This window comes from Zeugodacus cucurbitae, chromosome 4 (genome assembly GCF_028554725.1).
Source record: "Zeugodacus cucurbitae isolate PBARC_wt_2022May chromosome 4, idZeuCucr1.2, whole genome shotgun sequence".
NCBI classification, from domain to species: Eukaryota; Metazoa; Arthropoda; class Insecta; order Diptera; family Tephritidae; genus Zeugodacus; species Zeugodacus cucurbitae.
Window position 1 is genome coordinate 62,854,686 of NC_071669.1, and position 18,769 is coordinate 62,873,454.

General features: G+C 36.0%; 6 protein-coding genes across 6 annotated transcripts; 2 read left to right on the plus strand and 4 right to left on the minus strand.

Annotated features, from left to right (window-relative positions):
- Positions 1–665: 665 nt before the first annotated feature.
- Positions 666–1,379, minus strand: LOC128921727 (forkhead box protein I3-like). The gene is made up of 2 exons (XM_054229891.1): positions 879–1,379; positions 666–755 (listed from the first exon to the last, which is right to left on the minus strand). Exons 1-2 carry the CDS (start codon positions 1,377–1,379, stop codon positions 666–668), a joined length of 591 nt encoding a protein of 196 aa, XP_054085866.1.
- A 2,448-nt stretch (positions 1,380–3,827) lies between these two features.
- Positions 3,828–4,541, minus strand: LOC128921728 (fork head domain transcription factor slp1-like). The gene has a single exon (XM_054229892.1). It carries the CDS (start codon positions 4,539–4,541, stop codon positions 3,828–3,830), a length of 714 nt encoding a protein of 237 aa, XP_054085867.1.
- Positions 4,542–6,199: 1,658 nt separating this feature from the next.
- Positions 6,200–6,895, plus strand: LOC128921729 (forkhead box protein I1-like). The gene has a single exon (XM_054229893.1). The coding sequence runs from the start codon at positions 6,200–6,202 to the stop codon at positions 6,893–6,895; it is 696 nt and encodes a 231-aa protein (XP_054085868.1).
- Positions 6,896–10,184: 3,289 nt separating this feature from the next.
- Positions 10,185–10,712, minus strand: LOC128921730 (forkhead box protein fkh-2-like). The gene has a single exon (XM_054229894.1). The coding sequence runs from the start codon at positions 10,710–10,712 to the stop codon at positions 10,185–10,187; it is 528 nt and encodes a 175-aa protein (XP_054085869.1).
- A 2,452-nt stretch (positions 10,713–13,164) lies between these two features.
- On the minus strand, positions 13,165–14,451 carry LOC128921731 (fork head domain transcription factor slp1-like). The gene is made up of 2 exons (XM_054229895.1): positions 14,440–14,451; positions 13,165–13,611 (listed from the first exon to the last, which is right to left on the minus strand). The coding sequence occupies exons 1-2, from the start codon at positions 14,449–14,451 to the stop codon at positions 13,165–13,167; spliced, it is 459 nt and encodes a 152-aa protein (XP_054085870.1).
- A 1,023-nt stretch (positions 14,452–15,474) lies between these two features.
- Positions 15,475–16,176, plus strand: LOC128921732 (forkhead box protein A2-B-like). The gene has a single exon (XM_054229896.1). It carries the CDS (start codon positions 15,475–15,477, stop codon positions 16,174–16,176), a length of 702 nt encoding a protein of 233 aa, XP_054085871.1.
- The last annotated feature ends 2,593 nt before the right edge of the window (positions 16,177–18,769 follow it).

Genomic DNA, 18,769 nt, shown 5'->3' on the forward strand with positions numbered 1-18,769 from the left:
CATTGGACAATGATGCCACTACCGAAAAAATTAGATTAGCCATTTTAGAAATCACTTTTGGGAATTTTGCATTTTAGACATTATTTTTAAATGCTCCTTTCTCCAGCAGGCCTATATCATTTATATACTACCTTAGATATACTTATATACTAAGTATAAATAAGTAAATTAATTTCTGTTTTATATGGAATGTTTGTTGCGTTTTTTTTTTCACAGTTTACTCACGTCATGGTAATGTAATAAAAAGTATTCTGTCCCCGGTCTTAAGCTACCACCAAACCAAATTTAAGTCAAAACGGTTCAGCCGTCCTTCAGTTATGAATGGAGTAACGAACACGACTTTCTTTTATATAATATATATTGTATATTATAAAGATTTTTGTTATATGGAAAGTACAGTGGTTGTTAAGCAGAACTACTATACAATCTTCACCATACATTTTTGTTATCGCTTTCATAAATTTCTATTCGCGTTTCAAGAACAAAAGTTTAATAATGAAAACTTTTTTATTTTTCTTCTATTTTTATTTAATCATTTTTTTTTAACAGAAATTATTTTCGATATCACAATCAATACTGGCTTTAATAAGTCACTCTATCTTACTAACTAACGAATGTCTATATACGATATTCTGATATAGTGTGAACTACTTAATATAAATTTCTTATGTGGATATTTGCTGCGAAGTCAGAAACTCGACTTGTTGTTGATGGAACATTAGTTTCTGGTATACGTCCTGATAGTGCTGCTGAGCCTGTTGTTGTTGCAGTATAAACAATTGTTGCTGCAATAGTTGTGTTTGTTGGAGATGATACTGATACCAAGCATGCTGCTCATGTAGCGCCTGTACTAACTGGATCTGGTGAGCTTCTTGTACCTCGTGGGGCGTGGGGAAGTAAACCGCATTTGGAGCCTGAGGATGTGGTACACCATTTATCAATGCTCCGATCGCACTTCCATTTCCCACACTGGCAGTACGAACTGCTGGTAATTCAGAACTCAACGCCCAATAGTTTCCACGTCCAGGGTCGTCCAAAGCACGTGGCACCTTAAGGAAGCATGAGTTCGTGCTTAGTGTCTGTCTGATCTGGTTCTGCCAGCCTTGCTCATCCTTTCGGTAAAAGGGAAAGTTATCACTGATCCAACTTTGTATTGCATTCAAAGTCAGCTTGCCCTCAGGACTACTTCGGATCGCCATAGACACCAACGCACTATACGTCAAGTTCGGTCGACTTCCATTATTATCTTCATTCGACGACATGGAAATGTTGGGCGAAAGAGACCCATCGGATGGTGGTGGTGTCAGCGCTGGGTTGGTGCCATCTGGGCCTGCCAACAAATTTCTGATGGAGAAGTTGGATTCCAGATTTTGGGCCATTGTGGATGATTGTTGAGAGTGTGAAGTTTATACGAAGTAAAGTAGAATTTCAAATGCTATTCTGTACGGATGTCTAAAAATGACTGATGACTTTCGCTCTGAACGATTTCGTATTTATATGCTAAGAGGCACATCTCTGCTCCAAAGAGTTTGATGATGTCAAAATAACGTCGAATGCCTTGTCAAAAAATCAAGGTCAGGAAAAAGGATTATAGCATTCGAAAGTGATATAGAAGTTAAAAAGTCGAAATCAATTATGGCGAGAACTATACAATTTAAAAACAATAGAACATAGAAGCTCTGAGATAAGTCACAAATTACTCCGGGAAAAGGTCATCTCAGGTAGAAAAGTGACGCGTAGCAATATCAGTTGTTCTGCAGATGTGGCAGGTAACAGAGTGACACTTGACACACTAAGAACGTTATAGATGATCAAACTAGCTTATAACACTTTTAAATTATCCACAAAAAAATGTCCATGACATAAAACGAAATATATGTTAGAATTTATATTTCAATGACTTTACATTTTGAGATGATATAAGATTATTCACCAAGAGAATTATTGATTCATAATTTCATATTCTTACACTAAATTTTTCCTGCATTTGAATAGCATTACTTTAAAAAGCGTTCAAAATTGTATCTTAATCTTAATTATCTAAAGTGTTCAGTTAGCTTTTCATGAAAAGCTGATGAGATTCCAGCGCCATCGTCAATTTAATAAGGCCACCATTTAGCATAAGCCGGCAGTTTTATCTTCTTCCCCACTCTTTTGGTGATTTCAAATATCTTATTAAATAGGAAAAAGTGCATGTTTGATGTTTTCAAAATTCTGATTGAAATTTCAATAAAAAACACATGACTGTTGAGCTATCCAAACACTTGTGGATTTATTTCGCTTTTCAAAGTTCGTAAGGTTCTGAGTTTGAATTTGTTACGGTATATATATATTTCTGATGTATGTTAAAGTTGTACCTTGTATCCTTTATTAATTTTGGAAATCTAGATTTGGTTGGATTAGTCTGGTAGATCACACATATACCACTTTTTGTCCTTCGCAATATCAGATGAAGTGCGGTCACATAGTCTATAAGGAGTAGTAATCCTTCTAGAATGTCAGCGCTTAATGTGACTTTTAAAGGTTATATGGTCGCACTAACTATACCTCCTTCAGTCTATCACATTTTAGAAAATGAGAGAAATTTTCATTCCACGTTTGGGTTTGTATCAACAAAGAGGGATCCATAATACGTTTAATACCGTCATCACAGACCCATTCCACAAATTTCTTGGAGTTGCTAGCTGTCTTGAGAAGCACAAAACATTAACAAAAAAAAAAATAAAATAAAATAAAAGATAATAATTCTGTTGGCGGGTGATTTGCGCCAGACTCTTCCAGTTATTCCTGGATCAACTGTTTCTGACAAACTAATCGCATGCCAAAAATCATATAATTTGTGGCGACACATAAAGAATTGCCAATTAACAACTAACATACGAGTGTTTTTGCAACAATATCAAACTGCAATTGTAGAAGCGGTTGGAAATGGTAGGAAATGGTAGGAAATGGCAGTTGACACCTCGACGGATTAATAATAATGTTTACATACGAGTGTTTTTGCAACAATATAAAGCTGCAACTGTAGAAGCAGCTAGAAATGGTAGGAAATGGCAGTTGACACCTCGGCGGATTAATAAAATTTCCAACAGATTTCTGTCACTTCATGGACTATAAAGAGGAGCTTTTCCTGACTACCTTGAAACCACAATATAATAACCATAACTGGCTGATTGAATGACCTATTTTGGTGGTAAAAAACAAAGTTGTGGATGATCTCAATACGACAATTTAGGATTTCATTCCAGGAGAGTTGACACAGCTACAAACCAGTATGTCCCACAGACTACTTAATATTGCCGGAATTATCCCCACACACTTGCAATTAAAAGTAGTGTGAGTTGTTATCATCTGCGAAACATAAATCAACCTCGACTTTGCAATAGAATAAGACTGGCTGTGAAGAGGGTAATCAATATCGTCATCGGAGCCAAGATTGAGCCAACTGTGAAATATGCTCATTTTTTCAATATTCTGCTAAACTATATTAATTATTTCGAGCTATGAATACGTATAGTATAAAATAAATATTTCGTTCCCGCATTCCACGGAATTTTTACAAGTTATAGATTGTGACTGCGCTTTAACGAAGATTGCCAAAGATTAAGAAAAGCCTTGGCAACTTTAGCTTCAACAATACCTACACGTAGCCCACCAATACATTAAAGCCATGATGCTTCATAAGCCTCATTCCTTTCAATATGACTAAACTGCACCAAAAGAAATCGATATTTTTTCAATTTTAATTTTTCATATTTTATTATCTTTTCACACTAGATATTATAAGAATACACCTAATATCACATACTTTTAATAACCAGTTAAAATTAGGAAAGAACTTGCTGTCCAGTAAAAGACGCCATCTGCTGTTGGTGGAAGACAAGTCTTTGGTATATTTTTGCATATTGGTGCTGAAGTTGTTGCTGCTGCAGTTGTACCCATTGTTGCTGTAATATATGCGCCTGTTGTTGGTGGTACGAAAACCATGCATGCTGTTCCTGCATCGCCTGCATCAGCATTGCTCGCTGAGTTTCCCCTATTTCTTGTGGTGTGGGGAAATATACCGCGTTTGGGGCTGTGGGGTGTGCTACACCGTTGACTAAGGCACCAAGTGAAGCTCCGTTACCTACACTAACAGAAGCAACTGCTGCTAAATCTGGACTCATGCCCCAATAGTTTCCACGTCCAGGATCATCCAAAGCACGTGGTATCTTAAGGAAACATGAGTTTGTGCTTAGCGTCTGCCGTATTTGGTTCTGCCAACCTTGCTCATCCTTTCGGAAAAAGGGAAAGTTATCACTGATCCAATTTTGTATTGCATTCAACGTCAGTTTGCCTTCAGGACTGCTTCGTATCGCCATTGTCACCAACGCACTATAAGTCAAGTTCGGTCGACTTCCATGATTCTCTTCGTTCGACGACATAGAGGTATTGGGCGATAAAGACCCATCGGATGGTGGTGGTGTCAGCGCTGGATTGGTACCATCAGGACCTGCCAACAAATTTCGGATGGAGAAGCTTGAATCCAGATGTTGGGCCATTGTGGATTATTATTTGGAATGTGATGAATATACGAAGTAAAGAAGAGTTTCTAGTGATATTCTGTGCGGATGTATAAAAATGACTGATGACTTTCGCTGTTAACGTTTTCGTATTTATATGCTAAACGTCACGTCTCTTCTCCAAAGAGTTTGATGATGTCAAACTAACGTCGAATCCGTTGTAAAAAATCAATCAGGAAAAAGAATTGTAGCATTCGAAAGTGATATAGAAGTTAGAAAGTCTATTGTTATGAAGTCAATTATGGCGAGAACAATAGAGTTTTAAACAATAAAACATAGAAGCTCTGAGATAAGCCACACATCATTCCGGAAAAAGGTCATCTCAGGTAGAAAAATGACGCGTAGCAATATCAGCTGTTCTGCAGATGTGGCAGGTAAGGGAGTGACACTGACTTGAACATAGGGGAAATTCGCGTTAAGCTGAGAGTGTAATAGAGGATCAAACTATAATAGCTTTAAAGACTTAATTTTTCACAAAAAATGCCAAAGACATAAAACGAAATATAGGTTAAAATTCATATTTCAATGACTTTATATTTTGAGATGATATAAGATTATTTTCCAAGAGAATTATTGATGCATATTTTCCCTTTCTTACCTTGAAGAACATTTTATACGGCCTCAAACTAATTTCTTGGAACACTTCTGTAGCTTGCTCTCTTTAGATGCATCGAACATAATTATCTCCAAGCGACTGGAAGTCATGACATGGCTTCACAATCTCCATAAGATGTTTTGAAACAAAGAAAAGCTGTACTTGCCACAAAGGTCGGTTTTAAAGTCCATTATCCTGCTTGAGAGCCGATATGCATGGCTGTAACTTCGATTTATTTAACCAACGATGCTAAGTCACGAAATAAAGATCATGAAAGAGAACAACTGTTCTCAAAGCTATCAATTACAGCGGAAAGAAGTCAACACAGGAAAATAATGTGATCAAGGTCAGCGGAGAATCTATTGTTCTTTAAGCCTCTAACTTTTTTAATGGTCAAGCGATGTTAGCAGGTATGAAACTGACACAACTGTTACATAATGAAAGTTAAGCCTACCGAAGCAGATCAAGAGCTCAGGTAGTCGATAGATGCTTACCACATGTGCATGTTCCATATAATCCCTTTCGTGGAAAGCATTTTACTTTTCAAAGCGTTGCTTTCATTACTTATTGTTGTTGTATTGTTTAATTGTATTGTTTAAAAACTGATCTCATTTTTTCGTTAATTTTTTCTTTAGTTATTTTAACAAAAGAACCTAAGGGACAGTAGACATTTCTTAGGAATTTCAGTTCCATCTCCTGTCCTTGGTTGGTTTAAATTCTACATCGCTGTATTGCTGATATAATTACTGGTGTACCAGATTATAACCCTTGGTTTAACCTTGATTTTATAATTTGGTTTTGATATTAACTTGACTTTAAAACAAAAAACTCAATAACTCTCAGCCAAAATAAGACGAATATTGAGTCACAGTGACTCCCTGACTTTGATGATATAAATACCAAGGATTCGAAAGGATTCGTCAGCAGACAGCATTTGCATCTCATACAACACACTGAGAAACAAGCTCACTTCTTCAGCACAAACATCTTCAACATCTATCCCTCGAAACAAGTCCATACATAGTTCATCTTCTTCAGAAAAATGTCACCAATATTCGAGTCGAACTTTTCCATACGTAGCATACTCTCGAACGATGAAGACAACAAGCCAATCGACATAAGACCGAATTACACCTACTCCGCGTTGGTGACGATGGCCATACGAAGCAGCCCGGAGCAGAAACTAACATTGAGTAGCATCCAACAGTGGATCATGGACAATTTTCCGTACTATCGAAAAGATCAACGCGGCTGGCAGTGCCAGATTCGTCATACGCTCACTACAAATTCCTGTTTCATGAAGATACCACGTCCACCAAGCGATCCGGGACGCGGAAATTACTGGACCGTGAACCCAGAAGTTGAGTCTATCAAGAAGAGTGCGTCACCTGGACAAGCGCAAGTCGTCACAAACGCATTTGAATCGAAATATAACGTTAATCAAGCAATGGCACAGGGAGTACCACATCCACAAATGCCAACGGCTAGATATTTTCCAACTCCACAAGAAATTGAGCGGACGCAACAAATGATGATGGAACATGCGCTGCTAGAACAGCACGCATGGTTCTTGCATCACCAGCAACAAACGAAGCTGTTGCAACAACAATTGGTCACTCTACAACAACAGCAATATCAGCAACAGTGTGAAGAGATCTATAGGAAGATAACTTTCCATCAACAACAGTGCGCTTTTTTGTCTGCCACACATTACCCCATGTCTGAACCGAATTCGTGAGATGTACTAGTAGTTAAGCAAAATATTGTAGATCAATTCAATCTGTAAGTGATTCATACGTCACTATTTATATTATAAAATTTTGCATTAATAAATAAATTAGTATTTGATGAAATGGAAGTGGTGCTCGTTTCAATGAAGATGATCGTGCCTAAAAGGGGTTCCTAATTTTTTTTTTGATTGGACCTGATAATTAAGATCAATACATTTTATTCCGTGAGAGTTATTCATGAGCTTTCGTTGAGAATTAATTAATTTTAATGCCGGCAAGTAGACCTCGAGATATCATTTCTCCAAAATTCTCACAAGTATCGTTTAAGAATTCAATCAATTTAAAAATCGAAATATTCCTCTTAAGTAACCCTTCATGGTTAAGGGTTACTGAATTTAGGTAGGTTAACCAAATGTTTATTTAAAGTATATGAGGTGTATGGGGCCAGAGGAAGTATTGACCTGATTTTGCAAAATTTTCTGCACGGAGGCGATCCGTTAAAAGACATATCTCCCTTGAAGTTCTTCAGGATATCTCAGAGAGTTACCGATATTTGCGGTAAAAAATTGGTCACTAGCACTGAGGTCCTCATGTTCGATATGAGTGGTCTTGAAAAGTTTTAGTCGGACTTTTGTGATTTTTGGAGAAACGATATCACACTAGAAATGCAGTATTTGTGCAAAGTTTTGTTCCGATTTCTTCACTGGTGCTTAATTTATAAATTTACTAGCTGGCCCAGCGGAGAACTTTCTTCCGCCTTAGAGGCAATAAATGTGGAGATTTTTGGTTTTATTGAGTTATTTTTTTTATTAAAATAATATACAAATACAGTTTTTATTTATTCTCCATTCGTTATTTATTTTTGAGCATAGGTTGCACTTTCCAGTCAATCACGTTGTGATAGACGACATTTTTCGTTTTATTATCAACTTTCAAGGTTTGGCGTTTCCATTTGTTACGGGGTTATTTAAGGTTAGGATTTTCAAAATATATATATATATATATCTGAGTACACGCACACAAAATTTCATCCGATGAATATTTTCGAAGACACATTAGTGAAGGCGCGCCGACGACATGTAAAGTGCTCTCAAAACTTTAAACTCGTTTTTCTCGAAACGGTGTTTCCAAAGTCGGTGAGCAAAATTTCTCAGAAACGGCTGAAACGATCGGTCTGAAATTTTTACACAAGCTTCTTAACTATATTTCTTTTAGTAATTAATCGAAGGATTTCCCCATCCGATGAAAATTTCTTATTTTTATAAACAATTAAAGACCCGAATTTTGGTCGAAAATCGAAACTATTGCTTTGAGTAGCCGCCATTTTGTCAAACATTTTTTTGGCTAATTCCTTCAATCAATCACTAGATTATTTATTATATTAATGAAATTTATTTGGTTTTTGCATTTTAGATGATCCAGTCCAGAGATATCGTGCTCACCGCAAGAGGCCTCTTTTTGCGGACCTCTGCAAAATTGGTAATATCAACGTTCACGATAGTTATTTTTGGCAATAAAAAATATGTGAATATAGATTAAGGTAGTTATAATATACCTGCCAAGTTTCAAATCAATAAACCAAATAGTTTGCTGAGAAAAAATTCTTGAACAATGCCTTTTTTTCGACCTCCTAACTGTATATAATCCGTTAATATTTATAGCGAATGCAAGACGACTCTGAAATTTAAGTCGTTTAAACTCAAACGTCAGATTGGTAAGTCCAATGCAAGTCTATGCGCCATTGTCCATTCGTTCCATATGATTTTCGACATTTTGAAGATGTTAACTGTTTTAGTCTTGAATGAGCCGTACGCAATCCTTTGCCCAATGTGCCCTCTATTCTAGAAGAAGCAACTGCAACCACAATGTTGGATCTTTCACGAATAGTGGCTAAAACTAATAGTTCTACCAAGGACATCCAGAAAATATAAACCACCATCAAAGATGACATGCTACGAAACTTTTTGTTCGGAGAGAGCTCTGTCAAAATCCACATTTTTATAACATTGGACAATGATGCCACTACCGAAAAAATTAGATTAGCCATTTTAGAAATCACTTTTGGGAATTTTACATTTTAGACATCATTTTTAAATGCTCCTTTCTCCAGTAGGCCTATATCATTTATATACTACCTTAGATATTCTTATATACTAAGTATAAATAAGTAAGAAGATAAAAACGTGATTTTTTATACATTCATGCAACAAAATATATTAATTTATTAACATAAAATATATATTAAATACAAATATATGTGATTTATAACAAAGAATAGCAAAATAGTAGTTTCATAAAATTTAATATTATCAGTGCATTTCCTAACGGTATTACTTATGGCATCCCACCTTTTCTGACATGAGCTGTCAAAAATTTCTTCAACTCGCATTGCTACCAACTGAAAATATGAGATCAGGGGTGGGTCGGTTTGAGGAAAAATAAGAGGGTTTCGTATCATGTAATCTTTGCTACCATTTTCTTCATCAATTAGTGTATGACACACTTATTTTGTTGATGATTCAACAGGGGTACATTAATTTGTACTACTAAATTTAATTTCTGGTGATGATTGAAAATTTTTTCATTTTGCTATCAGCATTTTTTCGTTTTCATTTTTATGAGAATGTTTTTATATGGAATGTTTGTTGCGTTTTTTTTCACAGTTTACTCACGTCATGGTTATGTAATAAAAAGTATTCTGTCCCCGGTCTTAAGCTACCACCAAACCAAATTTAAGTCAAAACGGTTCAGCCGTCCTTCAGTTATGAATGGAGTAACGAACACGGCTTTCTTTTATATAATATATATTGTATATTATAAAGATTTTTGTTATATGGAAAGTACAGTGGTTGTTAAGCAGAACTACTATACAATCTTCACCATACATTTTTGTTATCGCTTTCATAAATTTCTATTCGCGTTTCAAGAACAAAAGTTTAATAATGAAAACTTTTTTATTTTTCTTCTATTTTTATTTAATCATTTTTTTTTAACAGAAATTATTTTCGATATCACAATCAATACTGGCTTTAATAAGTCACTCTATCTTACTAACTAACGAATGTCTATATACGATATTCTGATATAGTGTGAACTACTTAATATAAATTTCTTATGTGGATATTTGCTGCGAAGTCAGAAACTCGACTTGTTGTTGATGGAACATTAGTTTCTGGTATACGTCCTGATAGTGCTGCTGAGCCTGTTGTTGTTGCAGTATAAACAATTGTTGCTGCAATAGTTGTGTTTGTTGGAGATGATACTGATACCAAGCATGCTGCTCATGTAGCGCCTGTACTAACTGGATCTGGTGAGCTTCTTGTACCTCGTGGGGCGTGTGGAATAAACCGCATTTGGAGCCTGAGGATGTGGTACACCATTTATCAATGCTCCGATCGCACTTCCATTTCCCACACTGGCAGTACGAACTGCTGGTAATTCAGAACTCAACGCCCAATAGTTTCCACGTCCAGGGTCGTCCAAAGCACGTGGCACCTTAAGGAAGCATGAGTTCGTGCTGAGTCTCTGTCTGATCTGGTTCTGCCAGCCTTGCTCATCCTTTCGGTAAAAGGGAAAGTTATCACTGATCCAACTTTGTATTGCATTCAAAGTCAGCTTGCCCTCAGGACTACTTCGGATCGCCATAGACACCAACGCACTATACGTCAAGTTCGGTCGACTTCCATTATTATCTTCATTCGACGACATGGAAATGTTGGGCGATAGAGACCCATCGGATGGTGGTGGTGTCAGCGCTGGGTTGGTGCCATCTGGTCCTGCCAACAAATTTCTGATGGAGAAGTTGGATTCAAGAGTTTGGGCCATTGTGGATGATTGTTGAGAGTGTGAAGTTTATACGAAGTAAAGTAGAATTTCAAGTGCTATTCTGTACGGATGTCTAAAATGACTGATGACTTTCGCTCTGAACGATTTCGTATTTATATGCTAAGAGGCACATCTCTGCTCCAAAGAGTTTGATGATGTCAAAATAACGTCGAATGCCTTGTCAAAAAATCAAGGTCAGGAAAAAGGATTATAGCATTCGAAAGTGATATAGAAGTTAAAAAGTCGATTGTTTTTAAATCAATTATGGCGAGAACTATACAATTTAAAAACAATAAAACATAGAAGCTCTGAGATAAGTCACAAATTACTCCGGAAAAAGGTCATCTCAGGTAGAAAAGTGACGCGTAGCAATATCAGTTGTTCTGCAGATGTGGCAGGTAACAGAGTGACACTTGACACACTAATAACGTTATAGATGATCAAACTAGCTTATAACACTTTTAAATTATCCACAAAAAAATGTCCATGACATAAAACGAAATATATGTTAGAATTTATATTTCAATGACTTTACATTTTGAGATGATATAAGATTATTCACCAAGAGAATTATTGATTCATAATTTCATTTTCTTACACTAAATTTTTCCTGCATTTGAATTGCATTACTTTAAAAAGCGTTCAAAATTGTATCTTAATCTTAATTATCTAAAGTGTTCAGTTAGCTTTTCATGAAAAGCTGGTGAGATTCCAGCGCCATCGTCAATTTAATAAGGCCACCATTTAGCATAAGCCGGCAGTTTTATCTTCTTCCCCACTCTTTTGGTAATTTCAAATATCTTATTAAATAGGAAAAAGTGCATGTTTGATGTTTTCAAAATTCTGATTGAAATTTCAATAAAAAACACATGACTGTTGAGCTATCCAAACACTTGTGGATTAATTTCGCTTTTCAAAGTTCGTAAGGTTCTGAGTTTGAATTTGTTACGGTATATATATATTTCTGATGTATGTTAAAGTTGTACCTTGTATCCTTTATTAATTTTGGAAATCTAGATTTGGTTGGATTAGTCTGGTAGATCACACATATACCACTTTTTGTCCTTCGCAATATCAGATGAAGTGCGGTCACATAGTCTATAAGGAGTAGTAATCCTTCTAGAATGTCAGCGCTTAATGTGACTTTTAAAGGTTATATGGTCGCACTAACTATACCTCCAGTCTATCACATTTTAGAAAATGAGAGAAACTTTCATTCCACGTTTGGGTTTGTATCAACAAAGAGGGATCCATAATACGTTTAATACCGTCATCACAGACCCATTCCACAAATTTCTTGGAGTTGCTAGCTGTCTTGAGAAGCACAAAACATTAACAAAAAAAAAAAAATAAATAAAATAAAAGATAATAATTCTGTTGGTGGGTGATTTGCGCCAGACTCTTCCAGTTATTCCTGGATCAACTGTTTCTGACAAACTAATCGCATGCCAAAAATCATATAATTTGTGGCGACACATAAAGAATTGCCAATTAACAACTAACATACGAGTGTTTTTGCAATAATATCAAACTGCAATTGTAGAAGCGGTTGGAAATGGTAGGAAATGGTAGGAAATTGCAGTTGACACCTCGACGGATTAATAATAATGTTTACATACGAGTGTTTTTGCAACAATATAAAGCTGCAACTGTAGAAGCAGCTGGAAATGGTAGGAAATGGCAGTTGACACCTCGGCGGATTAATAAAATTTCCAACAGTTTTCTGTCACTTCATGGACTATAAAGAGGAGCTTTTCCTGACATGAAACCACAATATAATAATCATAACTGGCTGATTGAATGGCCTATTTTGGTGGTAAAAAAACAAAGTTGTGGATGATCTCAATACGACAATTTAGGATTTCATTCCAGGAGAGTTGACACAGCTACAAACCAGTATGTCCCACAGACTACTTAATATTGCCTGAATTATCCCCACACACTTGCAATTAAAAGTAGTGTGAGTTGTTATCATCTGCGAAACATAAATCAACCTCGACTTCGCAATAGAATAAGACTGGCTGTGAAGAGGATAATCAATATCGTCATCGGAGCCAAGATTGAGCCAACTATGAAATATGCTCATTTGTTCAATATTCTGCTAAACTATATTAATTATTTCGAGCTATGAATACGTATAGTATAAAATAAATATTTCGTTCCCGCATTCCACGGAAGTTTTTACAAGTTATAGATTATGACTGCGCTTTAACGAAGATTGCCAAAGATTAAGAAAAGCCTTGGCAACTTCAGCTTCAACAATACCTACACGTAGCCCACCAATACATTAAAGCCATGATGCTTCATAAGCCTCATTCCTTTCAATATGACTAAACTGCACCAAAAGAAATCGATATTTTTTCAATTTTAATTTTTCATATTTTATTATCTTTTCACACTAGATATTATAAGAATACACCTAATATCACATACTTTTAATAACCAGTTAAAATTAGGAAAGAACTTGCTGTCCAGTAAAAGACGCCATCTGCTGTTGGTGGAAGACAAGTCTTTGGTATATTTCTGCATATTGGTGCTGAAGTTGTTGCTGCTGCAGTTGTACCCATTGTTGCTGTAATATATGCGCCTGTTGTTGGTGGTACGAAAACCATGCATGCTGTTCCTGCATCGCCTGCATCAGCATTGCTCGCTGAGTTTCCCCTATTTCTTGTGGTGTGGGGAAATATACCGCGTTTGGGGCTGTGGGGTGTGCTACACCGTTGACTAAGGCACCAAGTGAAGCTCCGTTACCTACACTAACAGAAGCAACTGCTGCTAAATCTGGACTCATGCCCCAATAGTTACCACGTCCAGGATCATCCAAAGCACGTGGTATCTTAAGGAAACATGAGTTTGTGCTTAGCGTCTGCCGTATTTGGTTCTGCCAACCTTGCTCATCCTTTCGGAAAAAGGGAAAGTTATCACTGATCCAATCACGCACTATAAGTCAAGTTCGGTCGACTTCCATGATTCTCTTCGTTCGACGACATAGAGGTATTGGGCGATAAAGACCCATCGGATGGTGGTGGTGTCAGCGCTGGATTGGTACCATCAGGACCTGCCAACAAATTTCGGATGGAGAAGCTTGAATCCAGATGTTGGGCCATTGTGGATTATTATTTGGAATGTGATGAATATACGAAGTAAAGAAGAGTTTCTAGTGATATTCTGTGCGGATGTATAAAAATGACTGATGACTTTCGCTGTGAACGTTTTCGTATTTATATGCTAAACGTCACGTCTCTTCTCCAAAGAGTTTGATGATGTCAAACTAACGTCGAATCCGTTGTAAAAAAATCAATAAGGAAAAAGGATTATAGCATTCGAAAGTGATATAGAAGTTAGAAAGTCTATTGTTATTAAGTCAATTATGGCGAGAACAATAGAGTTTTAAACAATAAAACATAGAAGCTCTGAGATAAGCCACACATCATTCCGGAAAAAGGTCATCTCAGGTAGAAAAATGACGCGTAGCAATATCAGCTGTTCTGCAGATGTGGCAGGTAAGGGAGTGACACTGACTTGAACATAGGGGAAATTCGCGTTAAGCTGAGAGTGTAATATAGGATCAAACTATAATAGCTTTAAAGACTTAATTTTTCACAAAAAATGCCAAAGACATAAAACGAAATATAGGTTAAAATTCATATTTCAATGACTTTATATTTGGAGATGATATAAGATTATTTTCCAAGAGAATTATTGATGCATATTTTCCCTTTCTTACCTTGAAGAACATTTTATACGGCCTCAAACTAATTTCTTGGAACACTTCTGTAGCTTGCTCTCTTTAGATGCATCGAACATAATTATCTCCAAGCGACTGGAAGTCATGACATGGCTTCACAATCTCCATAAGATGTTTTGAAACAAAGAAAAGCTGTACTTGCCACAAAGGTCGGTTTTAAAGTCCATTATCCTGCTTGAGAGCCGATATGCATCGCTGCAACTTCGATTTATTTAACCAACGATGCTAAGTCACGAAATAAAGATCATGAAAGAGAACAACTGTTCTCAAAGCTATCAATTACAGCGGAAAGAAGTCAACACAGGAAAATAATGTGATCAAGGTCAGCGGAGAATCTATTGTTCTTTAAGCCTCTAACTTTTTTAATGGTCAAGCGATGTTAGCAGGTATGAAACTGACACAACTGTTACATAATGAAAGTTAAGCCTACCGAAGCAGATCAAGAGCTCAGGTAGTCGATAGATGCTTACCACATGTGCATGTTCCATATAATCCCTTTCGTGGAAAGCATTTTACTTTTCAAAGCGTTGCTTTCATTACTTATTGTTGTTGTATTGTTTAATTGTATTGTTTAAAAACTGATCTAATTTTTTCGTTAATTTTTTCTTTAGTTATTTTAACAAAAGAACCTAAGGGACAGTAGACATTTCTTAGGAATTTCAGTTCCATCTCCTGTCCTTGGTTGGTTTAAATTCTACATCGCTGTATTGCTGATATAATTACTGGTGTACCAGATTATAACCCTTGGTTTAACCTTGATTTTATAATTTGGTTTTGATATTAACTTGACTTTAAATCAAAAAACTCAATAACTCTCAGCCAAAATAAGACGAATATTGAGTCACAGTGACTCCCTGACTTTGATGATATAAATACCAAGGAGTCGAAAGGATTCGTCAGCAGACAGCATTTGCATCTCATACAACACACTGAGAAACAAGCTCACTTCTTCAGCACAAACATCTTCAACATCTATCTCTCGAAACAAGTCCATAGTTCATCTTCTTCAGAAAAATGTCACCAATATTCGAGTCGAACTTTTCCATAAGCAGCATACTCTCGAACGATGAAGACAACAAGCCAATCGACATAAGACCGAATTACACCTACTCCGCGTTGGTGACGATGGCCATACGAAGCAGCCCGGAGCAGAAACTAACATTGAGTAGCATCCAACAGTGGATCATGGACAATTTTCCGTACTATCGAAAAGATCAACGCGGCTGGCAGTGCCAGATTCGTCATACGCTCACTACAAATTCCTGTTTCATGAAGATACCACGTCCACCAAGCGATCCGGGACGCGGAAATTACTGGACCGTGAACCCAGAAGTTGAGTCTATCAAGAAGAGTGCGTCACCTGGACAAGCGCAAGTCGTCACAAACGCATTTGAATCGAAATATAACGTTAATCAAGCAATGGCACAGGGAGTACCACATCCACAAATGTCAACGGCTAGATATTTTCCAACTCCACAAGAAATTGAGCGGACGCAACAAATGATGATGGAACATGCGCTGCTAGAACAGCACGCATGGTTCTTGCATCACCAGCAACAAACGAAACTGTTGCAACAACAATTGGTCACTCTACAACAACAGCAATATCAGCAACAGTGTGAAGAGATCTATAGGAAGATAACTTTCCATCAACAACAGTGCGCTTTTTTGTCTGCCACACATTACCCCATGTCTGAACCGAATTCGTTTCAATGAAGATGAGTAGTTAAGCAAAATATTGTAGATCAATTCAATCTGTAAGTGATTCATACGTCACTATTTATATTATAAAATTTTGCATTAATAAATAAATTATTATTTGATGAAATGGAAGTGGTGCTCGTTTAAATGAAGATGATCGTGCCTAAAAGGGGTTCCTAATTTTTTTTTTGATTGGACCTGATAATTAAGATCAATACATTTTATTCCGTGAGAGTTATTCATGAGCTTTCGTTGAGAATTAATTAATTTTAATGCCGGCAAGTAGACCTCGAGATATCATTTCTCCAAAATTCTCACAAGTATCGTTTAAGAATTCAATCAATTTAAAAATCGAAATATTCCTCTTAAGTAACCCTTCATGGTTAAGGGTTACTGAATTTAGGTAGGTTAACCAAATGTTTATTTAAAGTATATGAGGTGTATGGGGCCAGAGGAAGTATTGACCTGATTTTGCAAAATTTTCTGCACGGAGGCGATCCGTTAAAAGACATATCTCCCTTGAAGTTCTTCAGGATATCTCAGAGAGTTACCGATATTTGCGGTAAAAAATTGGTCACTAGCACTGAGGTCCTCATGTTCGATATGAGTGGTCTTGAAAAGTTTTAGTCGGACTTTTGTGATTTTTGGAGAAACGATATCACACTAGAAATGCAATATTTGTGCAAAGTTTTGTTCCGATTTCTTCACTGGTGCTTAATTTATAAATTTACTAGCTTGCCCAGCGGAGAACTTTCTTCCGCCTTAGAGGCAATAAATGTGGAGATTTTTGGTTTTATTGAGTTAATTTTTTTATTAAAATAATATACAAATACAGTTTTTATTTATTCTCCATTCGTTATTTATTTTTGAGCATAGGTTGCACTTTCCAGTCAATCACGTTGTGATAGACGACATTTTTCGTTTTATTATCAACTTTCAAGGTTTGGCGTTTTCATTTGTTAAGGGGTTATTTAAGGTTAGGATTTTCAAAATATATATATATATATATCTGAGTACACGCACACAAAATTTCATCCGATGAATATTTTCGAAGACACATTAGTGAAGGCGCGCCGACGACATGTAAAGTGCTCTCAAAACTTTAAACTCGTTTTTCTCGAAACGGTGTTTTCAAAGTCGTTGAGCAAAATTTCTCAGAAACGGCTGAAACGATCGGTCTGAAATTTTTACACAAGCTTCTTAACTATATTTCTTTTAGTAATTAATCGAAGGATTTCCCCATCCGATGAAAATTTCTTATTTTTATAAACAATTAAAGACCCGAATTTTGGTCGAAAATCGAAACTATTGCTTTGAGTAGCCGCCATTTTGTCAAACATTTTTTTGGCTAATTCCTTCAATCAATCACTAGATTATTTATTATATTAATGAAATTTATTTGGTTTTTGCATTTTAGATGATCCAGTCCAGAGATATCGTGCTCACCGCAAGAGGCCTTTTTTGCGGAACTCTGAAAAGTTGGCAATATCAACGTTCACGATAATTATTTTCAACAATAAAAAATATGTGAATATAGATTAAGGTAGTCATAATATACCTGCAAAGTTTCAAATCAATAAACCAAATAGTTTGCTTAGAAAAATTGATTAAAAAATGCCTTTTTTCGACCTCCCAACTGTATATAATCCCTTAATATTTATAGCGAATGCAAGACGACTCTGAAATTTAAGTCGTTTAAACTCAAACGTCAGATTGGTAGGTCCAATGCAAGTCTATGCGCCATTGTCCATTCGTTCCATATGATTTTCGACATTTTGCAGATGTTAACTGTTTTAGTCTTGAATGAGCCGTACGCAATCCTTTGCCCAATGTGCCCTCTATTCTAGAAGAAGCAACTGCAACCACAATGTTGGATCTTTCACGAATAGTGGCTAAAACTAATGGCATTAGGAATGTGTTTTCAGTTCTACCAAGGACATCCAGAAAATATAAACCACCATCAAAGATGACATGCTACGAAACTTTTTGTTCGGAGAGAGCTCTGTCAAAATCCACATTTTTATAACATTGGACAATGATGCCACTACCGAAAAAATTAGATTAGCCATTTTAGAAATCACTTTTGGGAATTTTACATTTTAGACATCATTTTTAAATGCTCCTTTCTCCAGTAGGCCTATATCATTTATATACTACCTTAGATATTCTTATATACTAAGTATAAATAAGTAAGAAGATAAAAACGTGATTTTTTATACATTCATGCAACAAAATATATTAATTTATTAACATAAAATATATATTAAATACAAATATATGTGATTTATAACAAAGAATAGCAAAATAGTAGTTTCATAAAATTTAATATTATCAGTGCATTTCCTAACGGTATTACTTATGGCATCCCACCTTTTCTGACATGAGCTGTCAAAAATTTCTTCAACTCGAATTGCTACCAACTGAAAATATGAGATCAGGGGAGGGTCGGTTTGAGGAAAAATAAGAGGGTTTCGTATCATGTAATCTTTGCTACCATTTTCTTCATCAATTAGTGTATGACACACTTATTTTTGTTGATGATTCAACAGGGGTACAATAATTTGTACTACTAAATTTAATTTTTGGTGATGACTGAAAATTTTTTCGT

Excerpts from the sequence above, each read along its gene's own strand:
- LOC128921728 (XM_054229892.1), bottom strand. The coding sequence starts at position 4,541 with ATGGCCCAACATCTGGATTCAAGCTTCTCCATCCGAAATTTGTTGGCA.
- LOC128921732 (XM_054229896.1), top strand. The coding sequence starts at position 15,475 with ATGTCACCAATATTCGAGTCGAACTTTTCCATAAGCAGCATACTCTCG.
- LOC128921730 (XM_054229894.1), bottom strand. The coding sequence starts at position 10,712 with ATGGCCCAAACTCTTGAATCCAACTTCTCCATCAGAAATTTGTTGGCA.
- LOC128921727 (XM_054229891.1), bottom strand. The coding sequence starts at position 1,379 with ATGGCCCAAAATCTGGAATCCAACTTCTCCATCAGAAATTTGTTGGCA. Across the intron at positions 756-878 it reads ACTTCCCCACGCCCCACGAG|GCTCAGCAGCACTATCAGGA; the intron begins GTACAAGAAGCT and ends CAACAACAACAG.
- LOC128921729 (XM_054229893.1), top strand. The coding sequence starts at position 6,200 with ATGTCACCAATATTCGAGTCGAACTTTTCCATACGTAGCATACTCTCG.